General features: G+C 37.6%; 1 protein-coding gene across 1 annotated transcript in view; it reads left to right on the top strand.

The window, feature by feature from the left end:
• Positions 1 to 26,807, top strand: part of ULK4 (unc-51 like kinase 4) — a 255,975-nt gene that overhangs the window by 93,931 nt on the left and 135,237 nt on the right. The window contains exons 29-31 of the mRNA XM_086741634.1: positions 8,224 to 8,275; positions 8,375 to 8,519; positions 17,290 to 17,382. Coding sequence (XP_086597760.1) covers positions 8,224 to 8,275; positions 8,375 to 8,519; positions 17,290 to 17,382 — 290 coding nt within the window. The remainder of the gene's footprint in view (positions 1 to 8,223; positions 8,276 to 8,374; positions 8,520 to 17,289; positions 17,383 to 26,807) is intronic.

Raw genomic sequence — 26,807 nt, 5'->3', positions numbered from 1 at the left:
TAAATAAATTTAATGTTTATTTTCATTGATGCTTACAAAAGAGTGGTATTCAATAAAAGGATCCTTATACACAAAAATCTAACCAATTAATAGTCAGAGGGGAAACAGTACAAGAACTGAACAGTTCAATTTACTTTAATATGGCAAAGGATATTCTAGAAAATAAATGTAAATGCAGGTGAGGTATGAATATCTATTGATGTCTCCTTAATGCCTGTCAGCCTGCAAGTCACTGTATTATGACTGTATCATTCTAGAATAATCTCAATTTCAAAAAATAATAATTTTACTTCTGTGGGTTATCGGTATGTCTTACATTGGCAGAAATATGTACCATTTTTTATGGAGGTCCATCAACATTTACTGAAACTGCAATACCTTGTGTCAGCACACTAAATAAAATTCCCCTAGCTGTTTAAACTTTAATGATCTGGAGGTTTTTTTTCCCTGGAAAAATAGCACCAAGGAGACAGCTCCCCTTTTCAACCTTTCTTCCCCTGCTCCCATCCCCACATTCAGCAGCACGTTATATTGAAGCCAGGGAATGACTATCCCACTCCCTTGTAAGTAAGCCCTGGCTATCAGTAGGTGAGTTTTATTTAAGCAGCTGAATTTCTGGGAAACAGTTTACTTCATCACATATGTTGACAATTTTGAGTGTTTATTTAAAATTCATCTGAACACATCGGTTAACCTTACGTTGCTGGAGTGCAAACTTCCTGCCTGTCCAGGGCTTGTAAGTTTATGACACATAGCACTTATGTAGAATAGTTTCCCTGCTTTAGAATAAGTGTGTATTGAAATTTATTAATTAAAAATAATTATATCCTTGTCAATGGACTGCTTGGGTTTTTTTTTAAGAAAATAAAATCTATTACTTCACTTGCTCATTTTCATAAGTAGCAGTTCGTACTAATTTCAAAGAGCCCTCCTGACACTCAGCAAATAACCATTCAGACACAAAATAAAGTGAAGAAATTGCCTTGTGTTTGGTATGTTAAACTCAAGAAATTGTCCACCGGAATTAATAATCTCTAACCACATCTGCCACTAGTGGTGCAAAGTTTAATACTATTTACGAAGTCTAGTGTGCTAATTATACTTGAATGTACAGCATACATTACTTTAGTGGAAAGTGGTACTTCATCTTCTATGATGCATACAGAATATTTTTAGAATTGCTGTTACTCAAGGGATATCTTCTAATTGCTGCTCGCTGAGCATGACTAGAATCTATGAATATAAATGCCAGCACCCAGTGGAACTTGGTGCTTTTTTAAAAAGTGGAAGCAAGACATATTCGAGCTTCCAGATCAATATATAACTATAACAGTCGTTAATAAGAAACTCTTTTACTGGAGAGAAATGTGTATCCTAGGCTGATCTCTGAATCCTGGATTGCTCATTTAGACCAAGTTGGTTACAAACAGCATTTTATGGAGGGAGTCGGGGAAGGCCAAAACCTTCTTGAGAGGATGCATTTTTTTTCCGCTAGAACTGTGATATTCCTTTAAAGTTTCTCATCAGAAATTAAATGTGTTGCTAATAAAGTTTAATGAATTTAGTAAAAAGGCAGGTTATATTAAGCAAGCAGAACCAGTAAGTTTTTCGGTTCAGTTCTGGTTTTAGTTTGGCTGCAATGGAAAATGTGGAAATGTGCAAGCTAATAGCAATTTAAAAGCAACATTTCAGGTTCTTTTCCACCTTGAAAATAAAAGATTTGCTCATTCTGGCTTTTAGTTCGTATTTGATTTGCCTTTGTATTTGTACCTTGAACAAAGAAAATTGAAGAAATCGATTTTTTTGTGATGAAATTTCTGATTACCATCAACCTGAAGTCAGTTATTGAGGAGATTCATTTCTGTGGGGACTGCCTGTATTCTAGATTACTAAATGTGATACGGTCAAAGGGAATTAATTGAAAGTGCTCAAATGAAAGCCAGTAGTAACCAGTAATTTCATTTTGCATGCAATTGTGTGCATTTTTAGAAGATATAAAGTAAAGACTAACAGTAAGCGTGACTCAGCAAGTTTTGACAAAACTATAGATTTCCATGTACGCAAATATGATGATGAAGGCCATCAAGAAGAGTCTCTATAGACTGGAATGGAATATAAACTCTGGTTTCTTAAACTGGCATAAGCCCAACTGCTTGTTTCCTCCATGTGCCTAAAATGGAAAAATATTTGTTAAATTCAGATAATAAGCGTTACAACAATATTTATTTTCAAATTTTGGTAACGTTTTAGATACAATTAACTGGAAGAATTCTGTTCTGATTGTATCATTTGCATTTTTCTTTTCTCTGCTAAGTATATTTACCTGCCTGAAAAAAGGACATATGCTAATTCAGAGTACTTTGAGCAGTGATGAGGTTCATGATGACAGGCAGTTCCTGTGGGAGTCCTTTCTGTATTCTAACTAGCTCCCAAAAATGATCTGTATACGTCATAGGTGATCTTTTACCCGAAGCATAAAAGTTCTCTGATTGAGGCAAAAGTTGTCAGCAGTGATTCTCCTCCTCAAGGTTTTAAAACTTATTTTTAAAAATCAGGCTGAAATAAAAGGACCCCAAACATGATGAGCTGCTTGATGGGAAAAGCAGTATGACATGGAAATCTACTGGTTGACAATATGAAAGTTACTATTTTCACCAAAGATGACAACACAAGGGGTTAGAAACTTCTGCAAGTGCTTTTTTTGTGCTCATCTTAGTCTTTTCTTGATTCAGCATCAATGATGTTCTTCATCCACAGGCTGTACTGATCTAACCACTGACACCTTAATTTTGTCAGTGTAGGGTATGGCTGTATGAACATATTGTACAGCCTTTCTTCAATCACTTTCCCTTTTCAAGTAGATTAAAATTCTACACCCCATGTGGCTTTCTGTCCATTAAGCTAATCCACATGACATGAGACTTTTTGTGAAATGAGTTCTGTTCTAATTGACATATTGAGTCAGTCAATCAGTGCTGTCGCTTCCCAGAAGTAAGGAAAAAAAAAACCGAACCCCACCTCAGTGAAGATTCTGAAGTTCTGAAGACTTAAAAAAAAAATATATAGAAATGTCATCCTTCTCCTCAATTCATTTTAACATGCATTAGATTATTTTTTCTATTACATTCTGAGAGATTACTGGAAATATTAAAACATTGAGGAGCATGCTGTGCCTCCAGCAAATTCTTTAAGAAGTTTGAAGGCAGCATGATCTTAATTCCATGGTCACTTTCAGCAATAACTTTGTATGTGGAATTTTAATGAGGATAAATGTCAAGGTGATGTTGGATGTTGTGGATATTACATGTGATGGAAAAAAAGGGTTTGGGAGCTGACGGTCTTTGCTGTGGCATACTATGCTTTGAATAATGTGTAAGGAGAAGATATTTGGCAGTAGTTTTAAGTTAAACATATATATACTGAAAAGAACCAGATACCTCTGGAAGTAATTGGCTTAGTCACTTGTGAGTTTGGATACAATAGCTATATGGAATGGATAGTGTAGTTTCTTTATGTAAGTTTAATTCCTAGGTCTGATTTTCACTGGAGAACAGCATGGTTCAAAAATGCTACTGGACCAGGCTTTAAGCCTGCTAACTTTTTCTGTCCACCCAGTGTAACACCACATGTCAAGACTTTGGCCTTAAGCACTGGTTCAAAGAGCTCTGAAACTCAATCAAGAGAGATATTTTTTTTTTTCAAGGTTGGTAGTATTAACCATGTTAAGGTAAAATCTGTGTCCTTGAGAAGAGAGTTAAGCTATCCATATAAACATAACCTAAATTGTAGAGGATAATGGTGAGTTTGGTTATATGCTAGTTTGTTAGTACATGATGGTTGCAGTATGTGTTGAATAGTTGAATTCATCCTTGCTGACTAGCACAAGTGAGTGGAAATGTAGTTCTCTGTTGTCATTCTTAGGCGGTCTCTCCCACTAAATAGAGATTTAGTGTATTGGATCCTTCCACTGTGAGCCCTTGCAGTGTTATAACTGCTTTTTAGTGGGTGCTTGTAGATATTGGACTTTGCTTGGTGAGGTTAAGTAAAGCTGAGGCAGTGTTTGTTCATTTCTAACAAAGCAGGCACGTATATTTAGGGTGCAGGCCTTGGCTGACATCTCCTGAACAGTGGAGACAAGCAGGGAAGCACTGAAGTTAGTAGCTAGTCAATACTTAACTACTCTGAAACTGCCTCTTTTGAGGGTTAATATAACATACAGACTTTGCGGAAGAATTTCTATTAAAATTGTGCTTTGTTTTCAAAAGATCTGATTTTTGTAGGTCATAAAATACTGTAGAAAAGTGAGTACAGCTTTTGCTAGTAGAGTTTTCCTTGCAGAAATCTGTGAACATTATGGAGACAGATGTTCTGGTTTTGAGTAGTATACTTGGATTTCCAAAATGTTTTTGACAAAGTCATGCACCAAAGACTCTTCAAACCCATCAGTGGCCCTTCCCTCTTACCCTCTGACAGATCAACTTCTAACTAGTTAAAATTTACTGAGTAGAGAATATAGATTAGTTTTAAAAAAATTAGGTATATTGAGTGGTACCTTACAAAGATCTGTGGTGCAACATGTGCACTTTATTTATAACTAATCCAGAAAAAGGAATGAAGAGGGAGGAGACAGAACTGACTGATGACAGTAAATTATTCACAGTAGTGAAAATTAAAACTGACAGAAAAGTTGCATGTTTCAAGATATTGAGTGAAAGGACAATAAAATCCCATGAAATTCAATACTGATAAATGTCAAGTGACACACATGGGGAAGATCATTCCAACTATGTATACGCAGTGTCAGGTTCTAAACTACTTGTAACTGTTCTGGAGATCTTTTAGCATAATTTTTCTATGAAAATTGTAGCTTTATACTCAGCAGTAATCAGAAAGACAACTAGATTATTAGAAATAACTGGTAAAAGTTCAGGCAAAAAAGCAGAAAACATCACTATGCCATGGTAGGTCCATAGTGCCTTAAGCCTTGAATACTGAAAGCAGTTGTGATCATTCATTCTCAAAGGGGATAAAACAAGAAAAAGTACAGCTTGATGATGTGATGAGGGACTGAGTAAATAAAAACTTCAGCTTGGAAACAAAAGAATTGAGAGTATAACATTTTGAATGGCATGAAAAAGATGAATTGGAAGTAATTATTGATGATTTTCGTAAAATAAGAATAAGTGGGTGTCAAGTTAGCTGCTTTAAAATAAACAAGCTCTTTTGTAAGGCAAAATTGCAGAGTGGAATTCAGTGCTGCAGGTGTTGCACATGGTAAAAGTATAAATACGTTTAAGATAGGATTGGACAAATACACAGGAGAAAAGGCTAGTAAGCATTATTAAATGCAAAAATACAGATACAGCATCAGTTGTAAGTTTCTTAAATCAAGAATTACTTTACTAGAAACTAGAGTTGTGCTTTATGTGTGGTCTATTTCTCCTACTCTTTTTCTTCTCCTTTCCAGTTGTCAGAAACAGGATTAGTAGGTTTAATTTTTTTTTTTTTTCTGTCCAGTACATATATATTATAGCTGGGAGATGTGAACGTAGTGTGTATAGAAGTTTCTAGTATTTTGTTGCTGTTTTGGGTAGTGATAACAGCACAGTTGTGGCAGCATAGCCTTTGAATACCATCGTTACAGAATTGTACAATGATGGCTGTGTGCAATTAGGGATTTATCATGAACTGGATATTGGGCTGTTTAGTAGAAACCCAGATATAGCTATGATCATATTTAAACTATCTAATCTGTTTAGGCTTAAAGAAGAATATCTTCCACTTTTTTTTTTTTAAGCAATCTTAGTGATAAAGACTGAAACAAGAAAAATATCTGACTACCTTCATGCATATATGGAGATTTGATTTATAGTTGTCAGCAGTCATGTGAAAGAAAATAAAATGAATCCTTGTTTGAGCATTCTTCTATTTGTTTCAATCATTCTAGAAAAGGCCAAAGTACTAATACTGTGTTTCTATATACATAACTTACAGAAACTTGAGCAATTCACAGGTGAATTTATTAAAAATACTTTATGTACTATTACACTTCAATTTATTTCACCTCAATAAGATATGAAATAAGCAAGTAATTATTTACAAATCTGTGTACACATTAGTAAACAAAGAGTGACCCAAATGGCATGGAGAAAAGATAAATGTTGCAGAGTTAGGAAGAATCTGATTTAAGGTTCATGTACAATTTAATACTTGCTTCTCCCTTCACCGTGTGCATTCTGATATGCTTTTGCATCACAAAATAATTTTCCATAACATTAGTGCTTCATTTACTTGATCTCCCCATCACACCGAACTGACATGAGGTAAACACCTGCTATGGAAATTGCATTCTACACAGTGTGTTTGCCAAAATTGAGGTTCGTGTTAGAAAAAGGTCAGAAAAAGCTATTACTGTTATTTAACATTCACTAATGTGGAAAGACTACTGTTAATAGTAGATGAAAGTGGAAGAAGATTTGAAGTTTTAGAAATTGAAGTTGCATTGTACTGCTATATACTACCATCTTAATCGACATCAATCTGAGTCAATGCTGCTGCTGCTGCTGAGTCCCTACATTGCTTCAGACAATTGAGAGCTGCTTTTTTTTTTGCCTCTTTTCTGTCTCATACCTTTAATTTACTACTTAAATGTGTCTCTCCATTTGGGAAGCATTGCAGTAAATTGAAGTGGTTTTTTGGACTGAAAGACCTTAAGTACATTTTTTTTGTCCTACCTCACAGGTATGTTATAACTGATAAATTACCATTTGTTGAGCAGTTTAGAAACCTGCACTAGTGGAGTTGTTGGAGTGCAATGTAGTTTTATTATTTATCTTATTGCATATTAACTGAAAAGACTATTAAATATTTCAAAATTGTGAGGTGTTACAAAAGTCATTATATCTATGATATATAGCATTATCTATATAGGTGTAAAGGCTGTTTGTACTTGCAAGAGTCATTTTACTTTCATACCTCAAGCAGAGTTCTTTACCTCTTTTATTGAAAGTACGTAACAAAGGCATCTTTTGGCAGTTTGTTCAGAAGTTAAAAAAAAAAAAAGCTAGACTAAATAAATCCCTTAACATCAGAGATTAATTTAACAGAGACCACCAACTAACAATGAATAGTTGCTAATTGTAGTTATTGCTGACTAGAGGCGTACTTGATTTAGTGATCCCTTTCCGTGTATACTTTCAGCTTGTATAGATTTTTCTTAATAGAAGCTGCATAAATCTAGAGAAATTCTATCTTCTAGTATTAATCACTAAAAGAAAACACATGGGCGATTATAATGCAGTCTTGTTACCCCAAATCCTATCTGCAGTGTAGTGAGAACCTACACTGTAATTTTATTTGTATAAATAAATCCAAGGACAACTTGTGTATCCATGATGCGTACTTTAAAATTGCAGGGCTGTCTGTCCATCCTCTCCCCAAAAACAAGGCATGTCCTGTATAAATAAATTATATTTTACCAATTACTTAGGACTTAGCAATTAATTTTCTTTAAGGAGAACAGTAATAATACATTATTTTTGTAATATTAGATATATGAAACTGCCGTAAGTTGATTTCAGATGGAACTAAGCTAACTAGTCCTGTGACAGATGGTTAATCTGTAACAATACACTCATTGACAATAAAGGGTTGACTGGTTTATTTTTTTTCATATTTCAAATCATAAGTCTGTGAATTTAAATTTTAATGGAAGGCTGTACGTTACCAAAATGGAAGAAGTTAAAACTTTATCAAGACTCTACTAAGCTTTAGGATGTTTCATTAGAGGTAGTACATTTCCTCTGATGTATTTTAGTTCTATGCAGGTTTGTTTTAGAAGGATATTTCTTCAGAACTCTATTCAATGATTAGTTTTTGCATTAAAGCATCAGGATTAATAGATATGCTAATACTCTTTTTTTCTTCTTATCTTACATCTATACTGAATTCTGTATTTTAAATTAAAGTTTACTTTCAATAAATTATATCAAAGTTACTGTTGTTTTCTATATAGAAGTACATAACTGTCTGTAACTTTATGACGGCTTACCGTCATAAGAGAGAAGGTGGCTTTATAAGTGTGATTATGGATTAATTTCCGTTATTATTGATCTCATTGATTAAGGGCTCTAGCAGTGGAATAAACATAGATGATAGTGTATCTGTGTTCTATTTTTCCCCTGTGAATAATCTAAGCCAGATCTTTCTAATTCTCTGTTTTAGGTTGAAGACTGTATCCTCCCACCACTAGTTTCTTTGGTCCACAGTCAGAATGGTAAGTATATGGCCACATCAACTACAGTTTCCATGAATTCCACATTTTGTTTTAATTAGACTTCAGTGTGGTCACATTCTTGGCACCTTTATTTTTAAGTGGAATGGAGATTCTTCAGCTTGCGGTTGCTCTCAGAAACCACATCACTGCTTTTAAGCCACGAGGTCATTGCTGAGGAGAAATGGGAGAGCCTCGACTCAAACAGCAAGCTTCTGTCTCTCATTAGAGATTCATTGCTGCCCCAGTAAGTATAATAGTGCTCCTGTGATGGGGAATAACTTGATACTCAACCCATTTTGACAGCATATTTGTTTTAACTACACTTTTTATGTTTAAATGGCAAAAGTGAAAGAGGAATAGCAATTAACTGCTGCCAGAGTTCTCTGCCCAACATCTCTCTCCTAGGTTTATTTAGTACTTTGTCATATACAACACAAACACAACTTCTGTGTGACACTCATTTCTCACACCGTGGCTCTGGCTGCTCTTGGAGTTAAACAAGTTTCTCTTAGCTTTCAGGCTGTGATTTAAATACTACTGTTTGTTCCGCTAATAAAGTCAGAATATTCTAACAGCCACATCTTTTTGTCTATTTTGGGTATTGTGCCCTCATGTAACGTGTTCTTAAATTGTATGAAATGGCATATAACTTTTTAAAAAGGAATAATACAGGATGGATTAGTCCTCTGTGATCCACCCAGGTGTTATTGCCTCTAAATTGCTGTCCTTTCCTGCTGCCCCAAGCTGCAGAAAAACCCTACAGCAGAGTAGATGAAACTATAGCCAGATGTGGCATGGAACTTCATTTAATATGGTTTATGGTCAAATGAGGATTGTCATTACAAAATGACTTGCAGGCGAGCATAAAGAAAGCTCCCTGTGTTATGCACGTGCATACTGTGAGCTGATAACATCTGTGAGTAGACAGAAGGAAGGCACGAACACAGGATGAGTACAGTAAAGATGAGTCATCATTTATCTTTCACATTATTCTGATAATGTTACAGTATATTTTAATGTGTGGTCCTCAAAAGTTAATAATTGTAAATACTTAGCTGCCCTGAATTGTTCTCCACCCCTACATCAAGTAAGTGGCAGAAGGGTGGAGGAACGGATGCTGGATTGTGATCAGAAACACAGTGCCTTCCTTGAAAATGAGACTGTCTCTTGCTAACTGACAAATGTTCTTACAATTTGAGGACCAAAGTTCTGTCCATGCAAGTTGTGTAATCTTTTACCTGTGAGAGTGAATGGGAAGGAAATCTTAGAGCTCTATAGAGAAGCTTATTTTCACATCTTTCTTCACACTGTTTTTTTTTTTTTCACTGGGAAGTATAGAATTTATTATTATGAATTACATTGGAAATGGAAAATATTATTGTAAAAATAGAGTATGTTTATTTTTAAAAGCTGTCAGATACTTTTCTTGAGATAGGGGAAGAGACCTGGGTTCAAGCAAGACTAAGTTCTGTCCTTGTGCTGAATCTTGCCCTTTGTAGACATGTCCATCTTATAAAAAGTTTCACATTGAACTGCACGGCGAGGGGGAGTGTCATGCTAATTCCAAACTAGAAGGAAAAACAGCCAGTATATTCCCGTCTCCAACCTAATTAGCTCAATTGAGTGACAGGGCTTTTTGGTCTGAGACTAAATGTGATGCTACTTTGGGGACTTCTGCTGTGCTATCTTTGCATGCATTGCATTATAGATGTATAAAAAAGTCTTGCAGTAGCTCAAAATCTTGGTTCCAGGCATTAAGGATTTCCTAAATCAGTTCCTTTATCTTGAAATAGAGATGATGATACTTGTATTTGAAAAGCACTTTGAGATTATCTCAAGAAAGTAATTATTGAAGTTTGTGATATTTGGTATATACTGGAACTTGGTATAAACATTTTTTTCTCTAGCTTAGGAGCATAGTAAAGCAGTATGTAAATCTTCCAGTGATTCAGAAAGAGTTAACTGATGTCTGCGTATTTAATACGTTGCTTAAACCTGTGGTTTGAGCCAACCCCTAGTAAATATCTTCGCCTGTGGGGAGCAGATAATCAATACAAGAAGGCATAGAGGAAACAAAAAGCAGAGAAGGGTTTGAGGATTTTCTGCAGAAAGAGAAAACAAAACTTAAACTCAGTTTTGACTTGAAAGCCTCAAAATGCAGTTTGGAGGAGACTGAAAAAGAAACTAAGAAAAGACCAAAGATGCTGCTTCGGATGTCAAAAAAGAAACAAAATGTAAGTTTTGTTCAGCAATGTTCTAGGTATGGGTAGGAAAATACTGATGGGAGGTAGGAATGAATCCTTGTATACATTCTACAGTTCTCAAAAGAAGCTTTATCTGAATGCAAAGGTGTCTGGCCTATATCTAGAGGGAAAGGAGGTCTAAGAATCGATGTAACCTACTTGTGAAGATAACATAAAGCCCTATCCAAGGAAATAAGTGTTACTTGAAAACTCAGAGATAGAAAGTAAAGAGACTACTAGCCTGTATTTGGAGGCTGATGTTTAGTCTTTCTGTTGCTGGACAAAGGATAGGACAGGGTGTGACTCAGCTGGAGGATGGTCAAAAGAGGAAAGGAGGGATGCAATTGCTCTTTGTTCATGGGCAGTCTGTGTGGGAAGTGGGTGTTTCCAACCCCTTTTAATTCTCCTTTTTAAGAATTGAGAGCTCTTCCAAAAGAGAGGGACATCCAGGTTTAATGTGTGATATTTTTTTTAAGGATGGTACTCATTTGTGCATTTATTTCATTCCTATGAATATCATCTACAAGTTAATTTGTTTAAATGTAAAACTGACCCAGGAAATAGAATTTTGGTCACTATGCATGAAATATAAATGGTCTTCATTTTGAGGTAGATGGAGGAATGCAGTGGTTGCCACTTTTTTTTTAATCTTCTGCAACATCAATAAAATGTTAATTGCACTAAATATTTGTGCATTTGTAGATCAGAAAGTTAAGTTCCTCACAGGACTAGATTGAATTAAATGAAATTATGTCATTTAATTTCAGTTCAATGAAAGGTTATTTTCCTGAGCTTTTCATAAACAAAATTAAACTTTCAGCTATAGTAAATGAATACAAGGCAAATGCTTTCTGGTACCTATCCAGATTTTTTAAAATCAGAAATTGAAACATCATCTCTTTTTCATTTAATTCTTAATATTCCTAATTATGTATCATAATTTGAGATCTGAGCCAGAACCAGCAAAAGGAGAAGCATGTGTAAATAAAGTTTTATTTCATTTGAAACATTGTGTAGCTTGTTCTTAGTAGACTGCCATGACAGTTCTGCAAATAAAATCCAGGATACTTGAGATAATCTGTCAATAAAATGTTTAGTCTCTTGAGAGCTTAAGAGAATCCGTATTCCCAAATATCTAGCTCCTCTTGTCATTGTGGCTTATAGAAAAGATTGACAAAGTAACTCCTTGCAGTGTAGAATCTAGAGTTTACAGAACCCTTATAAAATGTTCTCTAAAACTATTGTTATTAAATTGGTGTTTGTTTTGAAGTGGCAGGGAAATCATTGGATGAAGTAATTAATTTAACAAAGTATCTCAAGCATGGAATATTTTCCCTTCACAGAAGATTCACGTATACATAGGTCCTAATGGCCTTTATTCAGGCAATATTTTTTTATTCTTTGCTAAGACATTCATTTTAGTATTCTACACTTTCTCACATGCTGTTTTGGTTGATGGATCACTGCACCTTCCCTTAGAAATATCCTTTACTAATATGATCTTGAGGGGGCGGGGGGTGGGGAATAGGATTTCAATTAAAGTGAGCCTGTTTTTAATTGAAATCTGAGGAATTCGGATACCAAATGTGCAGAATAGTAATAGTCTCTCTCAAGAATGTAATAGAATGGTTAGAGTTGGACGGGACCTTCAAAGGTCATCTAGTCCAACCCCCCTGCAAGGAGCAGGAACATCCTCGACTAGATCAGGTTGCTCAGAGCCTCATCCAGCCTGGCCTTGCACGTTTCCAAGGATGGGGCCTCCACCACCTCTCTGGGCAACCTGTTCCAGTGTTCTACAACTCGCATTGTAAAAAATTTTTTCCTAATATTCAATCTAAATCTACCTCCCTCTATTTTAAAACCATTGCCCCCCATCCTATCACAACAGGCCCTACTGAACAGCCTCTCCCCATCTTTCTTGTAGGCCCCCTTGAGGTACTGGAAGACCGCTATAAGGTCACCCCAGAGCCTTCTCTTCTCCAGGCTGAACAGCCCCAACTCTCTCAGCCTGTCCTCATAGGAGAGGTGCTCCAGCCCTTTTATCATCTTTGTGGCCCTCCTCTGGACCTTCTCCAACTGGTCCATGTCCTTCTTGTGTTGGGGGCTCCAGAACTGGACACAGTACTCCAGGTGGGGTCTCACCAGGGCAGAGTAGAGGGGAGAGAATCACCTCCCTCGACCTGCTGGCCACGCTCCTCTTGATGCAGCCCAGGATGAGGTTGGCCTTCTGGGCCGCAAGGGCACATTGCCGGCTCATGTTGAGCTTCTCGTCCACCAGCACTCCCAAGTCCTTCTCCTCAGGGCAGCTCTCGATCCATTCTCCGCCCAGCCTGTATTTGTGCCTGGGATTGCCACGACCCAGGTGCAGGACCTTGCACTTGGCCTGATTGAACTTCATGAGGTTGGCACAGGCCCACCTCTTCAGCCTGTCAAGGTCCCTCTGGATGACATCCCTCCCTTCCAGCGTGTCGACAGTACCACAGAGCTTGGTGTCATCAGTGAACTTGCTGAGGGTGCACTGTATCCCATTGTCCATGTTGCCAACAAAGATGTTTAACAGGGCCGGGCCCAACACAGACGCTACTCATGACTGGTCTCCATTTGGACATCGAGCCGTTGACCACCACTCTCTGGGTGTGGCCATCCAGCCAACTCCTTATCCACCGAGTGGTCTGTCCATCAAACCCATGTCTCTCTAGTTTAGAGAGAAGGATGTCGTGCGGGACAGTGTCAAAAGCTTTGCACAAGTCCAGGTAGATGATATCCGTTCCCCGTCCGTTGTCCACTGATGCTGTCACCCCGTCATAGAAGGCCACCAAATTGGTCAGGCACGGTCTGCCCTTGGTGAAGCCATGTTGGCTGTCACCAACTACCTCCTTACTCTCCATGTGCCTTAGCATGGTTTCCAGGAGAATCTGCTCCATGACCTTGCCAGGCACAGAGGTGAGGATGACTGGCCTGTAGTTGCCCAGGTCCTCCTTGTTCCCCTTTTTAAAAATTTGGGTTATGTTCCCTCTCTTCCAGTCATCGGGGACCTCACCAGACCGCCATGATTTCTCAAATATGATGGCCAGTGGCTTGGCAACTTCATCCGCCAGTTCCCTCAGGACCCGTGGATGGATCTCATCAGGTCCCATGGATTTGTGCACCTTCAAGTTCCTCAGATGATCCCGAACCTGCTCTTCGAGTACAATGGGCGGTTCTTCATCCTCGCAGTCCCTGCTTGTGCCTTCCACAGCTTGGGTGGTGAGACAAGAGCCCTTATCGGTGAAGACTGAGGCAAAAAAGTCATTGAGTTACCTCAGCCTTCTCCATGTCCCGGGTAACCAGGACACCGGATTCCTTCTGGAGGGTGCCTACATTCTCCTTGGACTTGCCCTACATACCTATAGAAGCTTTTCTTGTTGCTTTTTATATCCCTGGCCAGATTCAATTCTGTCCGGGCTTTAGCCTTTCTCACCCGATCCCTGGCTACTCACACAGCCTCTTTGTAGTCCTCCCAGGCTACCTGTCTCCGCTTCCACCCTCTATAGGCTTTTCTCTTCACTTTCAGTTGGTCCAGGAGCTCCTTGCTCATCCACGCAGGCCTCCTGGCTTTTTTGCCCGACTTGTTCTTCATCGGGATGCACCTCTGCTGAGCTTGGAGGAGGTGCTCCTTGAATATAGACCAATATTCCTTGGCCCCTCTTCCCTCCAGGGCCGCCTCCATGGCACTTTGCCCATCAGGTCCCTGAAGAGGCCGAAGTCCCCTTCTTGAAGTCTACGGCGGAGAGCTTGCCATGTAGTTTCCTCACTGCCCCATGGATCTTGAACTCCACCATGTCGCGGTTGCTGCAGCCAAGGCTGTCCTTTAGTTTCACATCCCCCACCAGTCACTCCCTGCTGGTGAGCACAAGGTCGAGCATGGCACCCCTTCTTGTTGGCTCCTCTATCGCCTGCAGGAGGAAGTTGTCGTCCACGCATTCCAGGAACCTCCTGGACTGCCTGTGCCCTGCTGTTGTCTCTCCAACAGATGTCAGGGTGGTTGAAGTCCCCCATGAGGACCAGGGCCTGTGACCGTGAGACTGCTCCTATCTGGCTATAGAGCGCCTCATCCGCTCTGTCCTCCTGGCCAGGCGGCCTGTAACAGACCCCCATCATAATGTCCACTGTCCATCCCCATCCTCTAATCTTGACCCATAAGCTCTCTGTCAGCTCCTCCTTCATCCCCAGGCGGAGCTCCACGCACTCCAGCTGGTTGCTGACGTAGAGAGCGACACCCCCTCCTCATCTCCCCTTCCTGTCCTTTCTAAAAAGCCTATACCCCTCCATGTTGACGCTGTAGTCATACGAGTCGTCCCACCATGTCTTGGTGATGCCAGCAAGGTTGTAGCCTTGCTCATGTGCAAACATCTCCAGCTCTTCCTGTTTATTTCCCATGCTGTGTGCATTGGTATAGAGACACTTCAGCTGGGCCCCCGACAAGGCCAACTTACTGGCTGGAGCGATGGGAGTTCTTTTTGACCACAGTTTAAGTTCATTTGCACATACCTGAGATCCTTCCTCAGCTTCAGGACCCTGGGTGCTGGCACTGGCGCCATGCTGACAGCAGTGGGCTGAACTGTGCTACCCCTCCCCCAGCAACACTAGTTTAAAGCCCTCCAGATGAGTCTGGCAAGCCTTTGTCCAAACACACTCTTCCCCTTCTCAGTTAGGTGCACGCCATCCACCGCTAGCAGCCTGGGCTTCTCAAAGCACGCCCCGTGGTCTAGATACCCAAAGCCCTGGCTGTAGCACCACTCCCTGAGCCACGAGTTAACCTGCCAGATACATCTGGACCTTGTTTAGGGAAGGTGTTGATGTGTTTATAGTTGTTTATATTGCCAAGTGTCAGATTTTTAAGCTAGAATTGCTGGTTCATTCATTATTACTATTGGGAATTACCATTTTGGATACGTAAATCCATGTCTTATGCAGCGAGCAGATGACTTCTGGCACCTAAGTCACCTGATCGCATCTTTACTTGCCTCAAAAGATTGTCATGGATTCTGCAAAAGAATGCAAATATTTCCATTATGTTTGGTAGGAATACGTATTGCTGTCATGTAGGGCTTCCAGGATCAATGTCTCCTAATGCATTATAGTATTTTCTTCTTTTGTGAAGAAAATTACTTTTAAATCACTGATGAGAAATAGTTTTCTTTCAGAAACTGGAATCTGTTATTATTTGTAAAGGAGAGATTTTAATCACTGAAGACATGAAGCCAATGCTGACTTCTAGTTGGTTAATTGTGTAGATTCTCCAATGGGGTTTGCAATTCTATAGCAGCGCATTCAAACTAGTATATAGTAGCCATGACACGTTGCCCATAGGCTGTATTTGTGTGCGGGCATGTGAGCCACTGTGAAAGAGCTCCCACAGGCTACATCGAGAGTACACAGCTGGTGTGCTTCACCCTCCTTGTCTTAGGGTTGTCCAGATCAGAGACTTGGCTGGAAAGCACCACACCTCCTTCTAGATTTTCTTCATGTGTAAATCAGAGTGCTAAGATGTGGTACCTGGGGAGAGAGGATCTTCCTTCCAGTAAAAAGCTATCACACACAGCTGGTAGGAAGTGATTTGGATTCCTCAGTTCAGGCAGCACTAGGGATCTCAAGATGTGAAGTAAAATTCTTCTGTGGTTTGCTTGATTCCACCCGCTCTTCCCATTGGAATGCAAAAAGAAAAAGATGTAGTGGAAGCGTTTTGTTGCACAAAATGTGATGACCTGCCGCAGTTTCTGACAAATCATTCTTTTGTTTGTACTTGATTAATTCTTCAAGATTTTTCTTTTACAAATGAAGAAATTTGTGCTTCCAGTTCTATTACTTCTACGTGTTTAGAGTAGTACTATTTGTAATCAAAGACAGTGTTTTGACATGGCTGAGTCTGTGGGTTTTTTATGCTTACATCTTTTTTTCTTCCATCATTGTATCCTATTGACCTCCAGATACGTTTTGATTTAAACAAAGTAAAAATAGCCCCATTTGTTGGGTGGGCTTTACAGGACTGTTAGCAGCAACAGGAGGTCCATTTTGGTATGCAGCAGCCTGTTTTCCCTTACCAAGATTTCCATGAGGCGATACTTGGAAATGCTTCATAGATGTTTTTCTTGTAGTTTTATCTTCACTGCCATAGCTCTAAATAAACATTGTTTTGAAGTATTTTTGTATTGTTCTCTTCTATGTTACTTGGAGAATGGAAGTATGCTGTAGCTAAAGCAATATTTTTTTTTCATTTGAAATAAAACATAAAGCTCAATGTAAGTGGTCTATAAGTAAAATGCTTAATTTTGAGAAAACTCACTATGTAAACAAAACATAGCGCTTAATCATGTATAAGTTGGTTGATCATCTTCCTGAGCACCCAATAAATCTTCTGCCTAATATTTTGAGTTTCTACTTGCCTCTTGAAGATTAGATTTTTTAATTTTTTAAAACATGTGTTTTATAAATATGTATTGTTCCATATTTTATAATTGTGTATCTCTCTTTAAAATAGTGTACTCTTTTATTTCTGCTGCTTTTAAAGTTAATCTGATGCTGATTTCAAAATGCTGTTTCTAAATAAGTCTTGTTTATTGTTTTGTACTGTTCCAAACAGCATTGTATTTCCACTATGGTTATTATAAAGTTTGGAGATGGGAAACGGTGTATTTTTAGTATCAACTTTAAAAAGTTGGTTTAAAGTTTTAAATGTACCTCTTGACTTTTTTATCAGTGTTGCTACCCCTTTTCCCCCTTCCCTTTCAGGTATGAGCACATTCTGATGGCTCCGGACCCGGTACCAATGTATGCTCTGAAACTGTTGGTGGCCCTGACTCAACAGAGCCCTGCTTCTGTGAGGTGATACAACTACACATTCTCTGTTGTTCAGGGTTCTTTCTGTTCCAATTAATATTTTCCATTAGGAATTAACAATAACTTAGTTCTGTCTGTCATACTGCTTTGACTAGCACTTAGGAGATTTAGAAAATCCTTGGAGAGTAGTTATAGAAGACATGATTGTCTCCCAGTTTTATGGGATCCTAGTTATTTTAGTAAGGATTTAGCCAAGTAAACACTAAAGACAAAATAATAAGAATTTTAACATTAAAATTATCATTAAAACTTTTAAAAAATGAATACCAAAACATTATCAAAACTGTTGTCCAACTAAGCATGTTTGTACTAGGACAAAGGTGATGTGTGTGTAAAGTCAATTCACTTTAAAGCTGTTCAGTTTTTCTGCAAATATAGCTACTCTTTTAATTTCCTAAATACAGATCTTAATGCTTGGTGTAGGTACACTTGAGTATGTTTAAAAATATCTAAATGCCTCTTTCTTCTTTTTCCAAAGTTTGTACTGTGATGAACAAAAAAAAAAATATGGCAGAGAACTTAAACTGCATTTGTTGCTAGTAAGGATCTCTCTCACATATATGTGCACACATGCAGCTATTTCTCTTCCTGAATCTGCTGGGAAAATCAGGTTGTTATTGCACTCACCACTGTATGTTTGTGGTGTCTTACAGTGTTATGGCTGAGAAGTCACTGTGTACCATACTGTCTTGCTTTGATAGATTGAAATTAATCTGTAACTAGAATGGTGGATATTATAGCAGTGCTTTTCCTCTGCCTAATGCATGCTCTTTATTAGAGTAATCACATGTCTTTGACCTTATGCACAATGTTGGTAGATTGTGGATGCATACTCATCCTCATGGTCTTCTTACAGCAAACAGCAATTCTTTTCTTAATGTTGTTAAAGAGGAGCTGTGGATATCCAATGAACTATTAATAATTTTAAATACCAGTGTATCCAGTACTGTTATTTATGTATGGGCTACTAGATTCCAGATAATAACACATCTGTAATTGTTCTGTTTATTGCATCTGTTAATGGCCCTCTTCTTTTACTTTCACTAGATAATTTCTTTGGCTAGATTTCTGAAGGAGTGGAGTTTATGTGGGTCTCTTGGTCTGTCTTCTTCCTTGTTCTTTCACTTCCCAATAACTTTAGCTGGAAGTAGCCGATACATCAAAAGTGTGACAGAGGTGAATAATATAGTTGTTTTTGCACAAACTGCTAGTGAACAAAATGGGAACCAGGTACATGCTATAATGAATGTCAGATCAGTAGATTCTGTTTTGGTTTGGTGGCTAAGTAATCAGTATGCATGGAGCTCTGAATTGCTCAATTACTCACATGGAAAGTAGCTGCAATTATTGTGATTGTGATAGCTCAGCCCTGCTCAGGACCAAGCTACGCGGTCTCTCACTCGCTCCCCCCATCCTCCAGTGGGACAGGGAGGAGAACTGGTAAAGAAAAGAGGGCAAAACTCATGGGTTGAGATAAAAAAAAAGTTGGAGAACAACAGAGGAGAAGAAAACAGAGATGGAAAACAAACAAACCCCAATAACAGAAAATACTTAAGCATGTAATTTACAGTACAACAGCTCACAGCAGATCCTGATGCCCAGCTTCCTCTCTGGGTAGCAGGAACCTCCCCTCAGCACCCTTCTCACTGATACACTGAGCATGATGTCACAGGGTATGGAATGGTCCTTTGGCCAGTTTGGGTAGACTATCCCAGCTGTTGGCTAATTAGTAACCTATCCCAGCTGTGTCCCCCAGCCATAGGGTCTACCAGCTCCAGTTCTCCTCCCAGCTCAGGTGAAAATTAACTCCATCCTAGCCAGAACCAGGACAGATGGGAAGTAAATAAGTAACATTGGACACACATAATTTGGGATTAAATTTGTTCTTTGTGAAAAACTCTACTATATTTTAGTACTGATGACAGTGATGTGAGTCACTTTTCATTGGGTCTCTGGCTTCTCCAAGCTTACATTTCATCCATAATGCCTGGCTTTCAAGGATGGATGCTTCTCCTGTGACTTACTTTAAATGAATAAAAATGGTGGTAGCAAAAAGATTGTAAAATAGCAAAATCTGAAATTAGTATTTACCTTATTGTTTCCACGTCTTTAAAAATAGCTAATTATTAACAACCTTATTTTGAGAGAAAAAAGAGTGAATTGGGAGGATGAGGACTAGTGTGTTTTATTGTGTTTCAGTTTGTTCCATATGACAGCTTGTTCTTAGATATGTTCACCTAATGCATTATTTCTTTCTTGCTTTCTGTTCTTTAATCTCACCATTTGTCTTGTATGTCACACTACTACTGCTTCCCATTCCCTCAGTCTTTTCCTATGTGCTTCCCGATAGAGGTGTCAGCATTTGGGTAGTTCTTATTTTAGCACTTGAGAGGAAACAGATGCACTCTCATCTTTTGTTTCTTTTTTTTTTTTTGTTCATAGTTGATACTTGTCATGGTCCACTCAGGACTCGTGATTGTTCTTTTACTGAGATCTTGAAATGCAAAATTAAGGCGAATACCCCAAAGGGGTTGGTTTCAATCAAACAGCACAAACTTTATTATTTTGCCTGTAAAGCAGCACGTGATAGATAAAAGGGAGTGGAAAGGAAAGATAAGTAAAGATAGGGAAGAGGATAATAGTACCACTACAGGTCCAAGGTGTCCCTATGGTCCCAGATCCAGGCAGCGTCCCACTGGTCTTCATGATCAATGTCAATCCTTGGTGGGGAGAGTTCCCTCAGGGGTCTTGTCATTAGGGGTCATCCTTTTATGCTAAGTAACAAAACTTGCTCCTCCTTTGCTTCGGGGATCTCCGCCTTTCTTGGAACTCATTATCCTGAGCAAAGACCTGAAACAGACATTGCGTTCCATCTTCCTTGACAGCAGCTATGCAGTTATCTTAGGAGCTCAGGTCCTTTCCTGATAACGGAGGATGGACAGTCCACTCTGTCCCGGCTCCAGGAGTGTTACACCTCATTCAGTCCCCGTTCCAGGAGCGTTACGCCTCTCGCTTCCACAGAAACCGCACTCCACCCATGGGAGCAGCAACTGAGGCTTACAGCAACTTATCTGTGGAAACTGCATTCCTTTCATGGGAGCACCAACTGCGTCTCAGGCAGACTGCTCACAGCAACTCATGTCAAGTTGTGAGCCTAACTTTTAGACCACATCAAATCCATAGTCCAACTGGAGGTGCCGTGTTCTTAATGACAAGGTTGAGACAGTGCTGATCCTCGACTCTTACAATACTGTAAATCAGCTAACTTGGGATCAGAGGAAAAACAGTCAAACTTCTTTTTACCATTTTTTTTGGACACTTCTGTTTTCTATTACAGATATTTTGTTCTATATGTCAGATATTCAAATATTATTATATTTTTATGTCTTATAAGTGTATGAGAAAATACTTCCACTGTACAATACATGTTTTGAATGCCTTTAATAATTAATATTTTGTAAGAATGCAAAGAAATACCTCGCAATCTTTGCCATTGCGCCACTGTTGGGGTTGTTTTTAACATTCTGTATTATGGGAGCTCTTCCACTCTATTGCTTTTCAATTTAGCAGTGGAGAATTCAAGTGATATCCCATTAATGTGCTGCAGAATTAGATCTCTCACAAATGTATGTTCCAGCATGTGTAAGATGGTAGCTGTAAAAAAAACTTTAATGTGTTTTTATGAGCACATTTAGTATTTGGATATCTGATCATATGAGCATCCACAGGAAGAAAACCCAGTTTTTGAGAAGGATGAGTGTTTTCTTGTTTGTTTTCACCTTAATCGACTAGAGTATATTTATACTCTAAAACTGACTCAGGTGTTTCCATTATATCCCTGTTTTACATCATGCAACAATTGCTGTCTGATACAACCTCACTTGGAGTTCGTTTACTAAGAAAATAGCAGATATTGGAAGGATAAGCTTTGAACAGAATTTGTCTATCAGCAGCTTGTTTTATGCTTGGCTCAAAGCTAATAGTCTGGCTTTAAGAGTGTTAATAGTATTCTGTTGTGGCTCTCATAAATACCTATTGCCTTGTTTCATTCAATAATTTTTCATGTTTTATGATAAGAAAAATTGCAGACATTAAAGCCAGTGTGAGAATTAATAGCAGAGTTCATCTTTAGCTATTTTGAGATTGGTGATTAAAAAAAAATCACTGATATTAAGGAAATATGTAGTTTCAGTTAATAATTAATCTCTGGTCTACTGGAAATTTGCATTAGTTTTTTTTTCTCCCTTTGTTAATTACTCTTGGTGGGTTGTACATCTGTAAAGACTTGTTGGAGGAAATTAACTTCTCACAATAGGAGCAAATGTCTGCAGCAGGGCAAGATCTGATTTAACTCTGCAAAGTCTGTATCAAAAAAGCAGTTTTGTAAGATACCTTGTCCTTTGTGTATTTATCAACTTAATTGATAGGTTATATGTATGGATAGAAAGTCAGACATAGTCTATTCATTAAGGGTTGGGGGTTTTTTTTTAGTTCCTGCTTTGAGTCTTGTAGATTGTTTTTTCTCGTCTGTAATGATCAGATTGGTAGATTTTTCTAGTACTAAGGAGGAGTTATGTGATTTTCTTAGTTTCTATCAATGTGGTTTATTGATTAGCTCTTCTTAAATGTTTTGACTGCTGTAAGGTATTTTGTATTGTGCTTCTCCAGAAAACTACTGGATCCTGATTCTTAATTTGGCTCTTGGTCTCAGATAAGGTTATGAAATGTAGCTATATATTTTGCTATGCGCTCATTTTGGAAGCTACTTGACTTACCTTTAGTCAGACACTTACAGTGTTTGATGGCATTAATATATCTGAAAGCTAACCACTTGAAACAATGGAGTCTGATTTTTATGGGTTGCTGAAATAGACATTTTTGGTTGCAAGGAAAGGAGACGGTAAAGGAAATAGAGTCGAGGTGAGGGGAGTGTCAGAAATTGCATCAGATAGTAATCATGAGAGTGGGACACATGCCAGTATTCTGTTATTAAGGTCATTTCCTGAGGGAGAAAAAATAATCTGAAAACTGATGGCGTGACCCTTCTTAGATTGAAGGACAGGGGAGCAAATTAAGGAACCTTTCCCACCTCCTGACCTTACTGTAAATTTCCAGACAGACATTAGGCACTGTTCTAGAAAAAGGAAAAAGGCAGTACAAAACAATATAGGAAGGTGCTGAAGAGCAACAAAAAATCTGCTGCTTCTAAATGATACAGATCTAATACCTATGAAGATGATAGGTGGATCAACCTTGTACACTGCAGCAGATTGTCTTGACTAATGAGAGTAACTCTTTATCACAGTGTCTTTGGAATCATCTAAGAATAGTCCAGTTTTCAAACTTCATTTATGCTACTGTTCATACCCATGCATTATCCATTAAAGACCATTAAAGGCACATGTTAGAGTTGGTGTTAGTAATGAACTGATCTTCTCATACATCATGATGTTCTACATTAGCATTTGTTTACATATTGGTATATTCTGAAATGGTCTATCTAATACCCATGCCCTCAATTTAAAAAAAAACCAAACAGTAAAAAAAAAAAACCCAAACTCTGTGGAGCTCTTAAAAAGGTTTTATTGTAGAATTTATATATTTGTAAATATTTTATTTTTTAAAAAAACAAACAACACAAATATCACAAGGGATTAAAGATCTTGCTTTGCCAGATGATGAACTAAAGAAATAGATGACAAAGTCATTCTCCCCTGTGTGGTCTAATAAACCTGTAATTCTTTTTATCTTCAGTAGGACAACACAAAGAGAGGTTGGAGCATAACCCTCTGTAGAGTGAATGTAGCCTACTGACTAGCTAAATTTCCTTGAAGAGAGAAGGCTGGAGTTGAAGAAGAGATTTGGAACCTGAGTCTTTCTTACACTTCTTAGGAAGACCTTTGGTAACCATTAAAACAAAACACAACAAAACCCCAAAACTATCCTTTTTAAAAAGAAAAAAAAAAAGAGAAGCAAGTAGTGCATGAGACTGTGAATCCTAAATGGGAATTAATTACTGAATTGGAAGATCTAGCCTTCATATTGGCTAGATCAGCTAGATCCCTGCTTAGTGTTCTGAATATTGCAAATCTGATTTTAGGCTCATATTCTCCACGTATATAAAGATAGATGCTTTTGCTTTTTTATGACTGGAAATTCTAGGACCATGAGGACACACAAATCCTCATGCACATCCAACTCAGAAATGCTACTATTCCCAAATGTTTTCTCAACCTTTTCTTGCTTGTGCTATTTTTAATAGATAAAGAGTGTATTTTAGATAGGGGTTTTTTGTTTGTAGTTTTTTGGGGTTTTTTTAGATGGAGGAAGTATTCAGAGGACTGAAAGATAACATTGTTATTGTAACACTAAGTGGTGGTGTTCTACCTACTTACAGTTTTATTAAATGAATATAGATAAGGCTGTTTTGTAGCTATGAAGTTATTATTTATTAAAAATATTTTTTTCAAAGCTTTGTTTTTACCTAGATTTTTTTTCTAGCTCAGGAAGGTTTTACCCTTGTGTCGTCTTTCTTTCGGTAACAGAAAATGGGTTTGGATTTTTAGCAAGTTCCAAAACATTTACCAGTCTCTTCCATAGACACTCTGCATAGAAAGAACAGAGGTAATCACACATGCAAGAACTGCAGTCTCTACAGAAATTAAAATCTGAGATGTTGATCTTAATTTTCAATTCAGATTTTAATCACACTGTTGAATAGATGCCTTAAGTTCACTTGAATGGCTCTTTCCTCCTTTAGGTATTCCTTAATTATTTTTAAAATATCTAAGAGATGCTTGATTACAAGTGCTGCTGTGAAGAAAAGGTCTTGCTTTGTGGAAGGCCCTCCAGCATTCTGTTTCAAGCTTCTGCCATTGTTCAGAGATTGTGACAGCCCTTTTGTCATGTAGTAGAAGGAAATTTCGTAGGAATTGAGAACACTTAAAATCAATGTTAGTTGACTGCCTGAAGAAGCAATCTCTGGTATGTGAACTGGGACCTTTGCTTTCATCTTACCCACCTCTGTCCATTTGTCCCTAGTCAGCCATCTCTTTATCAATCCGAGGTGGAGTTTTATAATTTTAAAGTCCGTAAGAATTTAAGGGGAGGAGAGGAATATGTAGAAGGATTTGCAACGCTGTTGACTGTATTTTAGAACAGCCCCCCAAAGCCACATAATGTCCTTTCTGCTGCTTCCTTCTTGATGTGTCATGATCTGCAGGAAATGTAAAAAAGAAAGGAGTCTCAAAGGAGTTAGGTTGAAGGTGTAAGGCCTACTTTACCCTCCTTATTTGGTGCATTGAAAACATAGGTCAATAATTTAGCAGATGAGTGTGTGTTTCCACCTTACAGATCATCTTTCAAAAAACCATATGTGTTTGGAAGCTTTCATTAACATCTGACTAACAAAGTGTTGGAAGTCTGAGGTGTAAAGTGCTTTGCCATCTTGGAAATGTTCCAAGGTTACTGGTAGAGTGTTGATTGAAGTACTTTCTCACCCTTATTCTTTCTTTTAACAGATTGTGTTTAGAATTTCTTAGGGATAAGAATAATAACCAAAGATCTTGGTTGACGTAACAGAATAATTATTTGTGCAAATAGTTCTGCATGAACACTCTCAGGCGTGAGAGTGCTTAGCTATAGAAGACCAGAAGCAAGAAAAACTTATTTGACATACTGTTGTGTTTTTCATATTGTAGAATCATAGAATGTCTCAAGTTGGAAGGGACCTATAAGGATCATTTGAGTCTAACTCCCTGCTCATCACAGGACTACGTAAAACTAAATCATATAACTAAGAACATATGGCTAAATTTTTTTTTTTCAGAATTCTCTGAAGCTTTTTCATATATCAAATCAGTTAAAATTATTTAGCAAATGATGATTTTATGTTTAAAGAATTGTAGCTACTTAAGGATAAGATCATTCAGGCTTGACTTTAAAGTTTTAAATACAAAAATGCTTTAAAAAAATTAATTTTTTTTTAAAGACAGTGGAAAAGTATCCAGCATTGTTGAAATAACTTATAGAATCAGCTGTTGGTTTATTCTATTATAATTTTTTGAAACATCAAGATGTATTTTATGTTAAATAAAAGTCTGAGAATTAACTGAGCATTAACTTAATAATTAAGTTAATTCTTTTCTTTTATTAATTGTATTCTTTAATACAATTTTTGTTTAATATAATGTTAAAAAGGAGCAGAACTGGAGAAAGGACTAACATTGTTGTGCTTACTTGCCTTCAACAAGTTTTTAGAACTTGAGGAAGAATGGAATTGTTTTCCTTATTTTCCAGTTGGACACAGTAACAGTCTAAATTATGTAATCTCAACCTGGCAAAATCTTCAGGAAATATTAATCTTCAAGCTCTAACAGCAACAACATCAAAAAAGCTCTATTCAAACAAAAGTTTTGGGATCCTTAAAGAAAGTAAGATTTACTAGACTTTCATCAGTTCTATTTGTGATGATTGGTGAACTTCATCCTTAAGCTGACAATTTTCTTGAGGTTTAATACTTCTTAAAATCAGTTTCCAGAGTAAGATATCATGCTTATAATTATAAGCTTTTCAATTTTATGATTTCTGATACTTCAGATTAATAGGTTTGTCAGAAATTATCATGATCACTTGACCGTACTTGAAATTAATTATCTTTTAATTCATCTGATATGAAAATTTTATGAAGAAATGTGGTTGTATTTATAGGCATTCTAAGAGCCTGATTGTGAGTTACGTATTTTTAAAGCAAGGTTTGTATTTCTTTTTCACAGAACTCTTATTGCTTATTATATCACTGATAAGTCCTCATTGCTCTCCATTCTGATAACATGAACGCTTAACAAAATTTCATTGACATACGTTATTTTGTCTAAATTAGAACACAGATGTAAATATCAAAATTTGGAATGGATGATTGACCTGCTTTGGTTGAATTGAACCTTGTAACTGGGGTACTAACTAGATCACTTAGAATCAAGTTGATCAGGGACTTGGAAATGAGTCTCCTAATTCAGTCTTTAGCAGGAAGGACAATCATCCACTTATTTCGTGTAAGACTGGATGCATTAGTACAGTCCAGTTTTCCTGAAGATATTTTCTTTCAGAGTGAAATAAAACTAGTGTTAAAATGTGTTAAGACAGTTTGAATAGAATAATCGTGAGTGTATTTGCAAATGGTGGTATAGTTTCATCATAAACTTTGAAAATTGTCTTGAAATGGAGCTTTTGTTCTATAGTATATTCTAATTTCTAGTAACACTCATGTAGAGCTCAGAATATAAATTTGATTGTTATGCACAGTGAGAGGAAAAAAATCTGTTAAGTGAGCATGGAAAACTGAATTAATCAAAACTACAGTTAGTGTCAGTTTATGGCTTTGTAAATCAATTGCTGTCATTTTCTGTAAG

The sequence above is a fragment of the Chlamydotis macqueenii genome, chromosome 2 (assembly GCF_036417535.1).
Source record: "Chlamydotis macqueenii isolate bChlMac1 chromosome 2, bChlMac1.mat, whole genome shotgun sequence".
In the NCBI taxonomy this organism is placed as follows: domain Eukaryota; kingdom Metazoa; phylum Chordata; class Aves; order Otidiformes; family Otididae; genus Chlamydotis; species Chlamydotis macqueenii.
The sequence above is the reverse complement of the archived record's forward strand: the minus strand, read 5'-3'. Positions and strand labels throughout refer to the sequence as shown.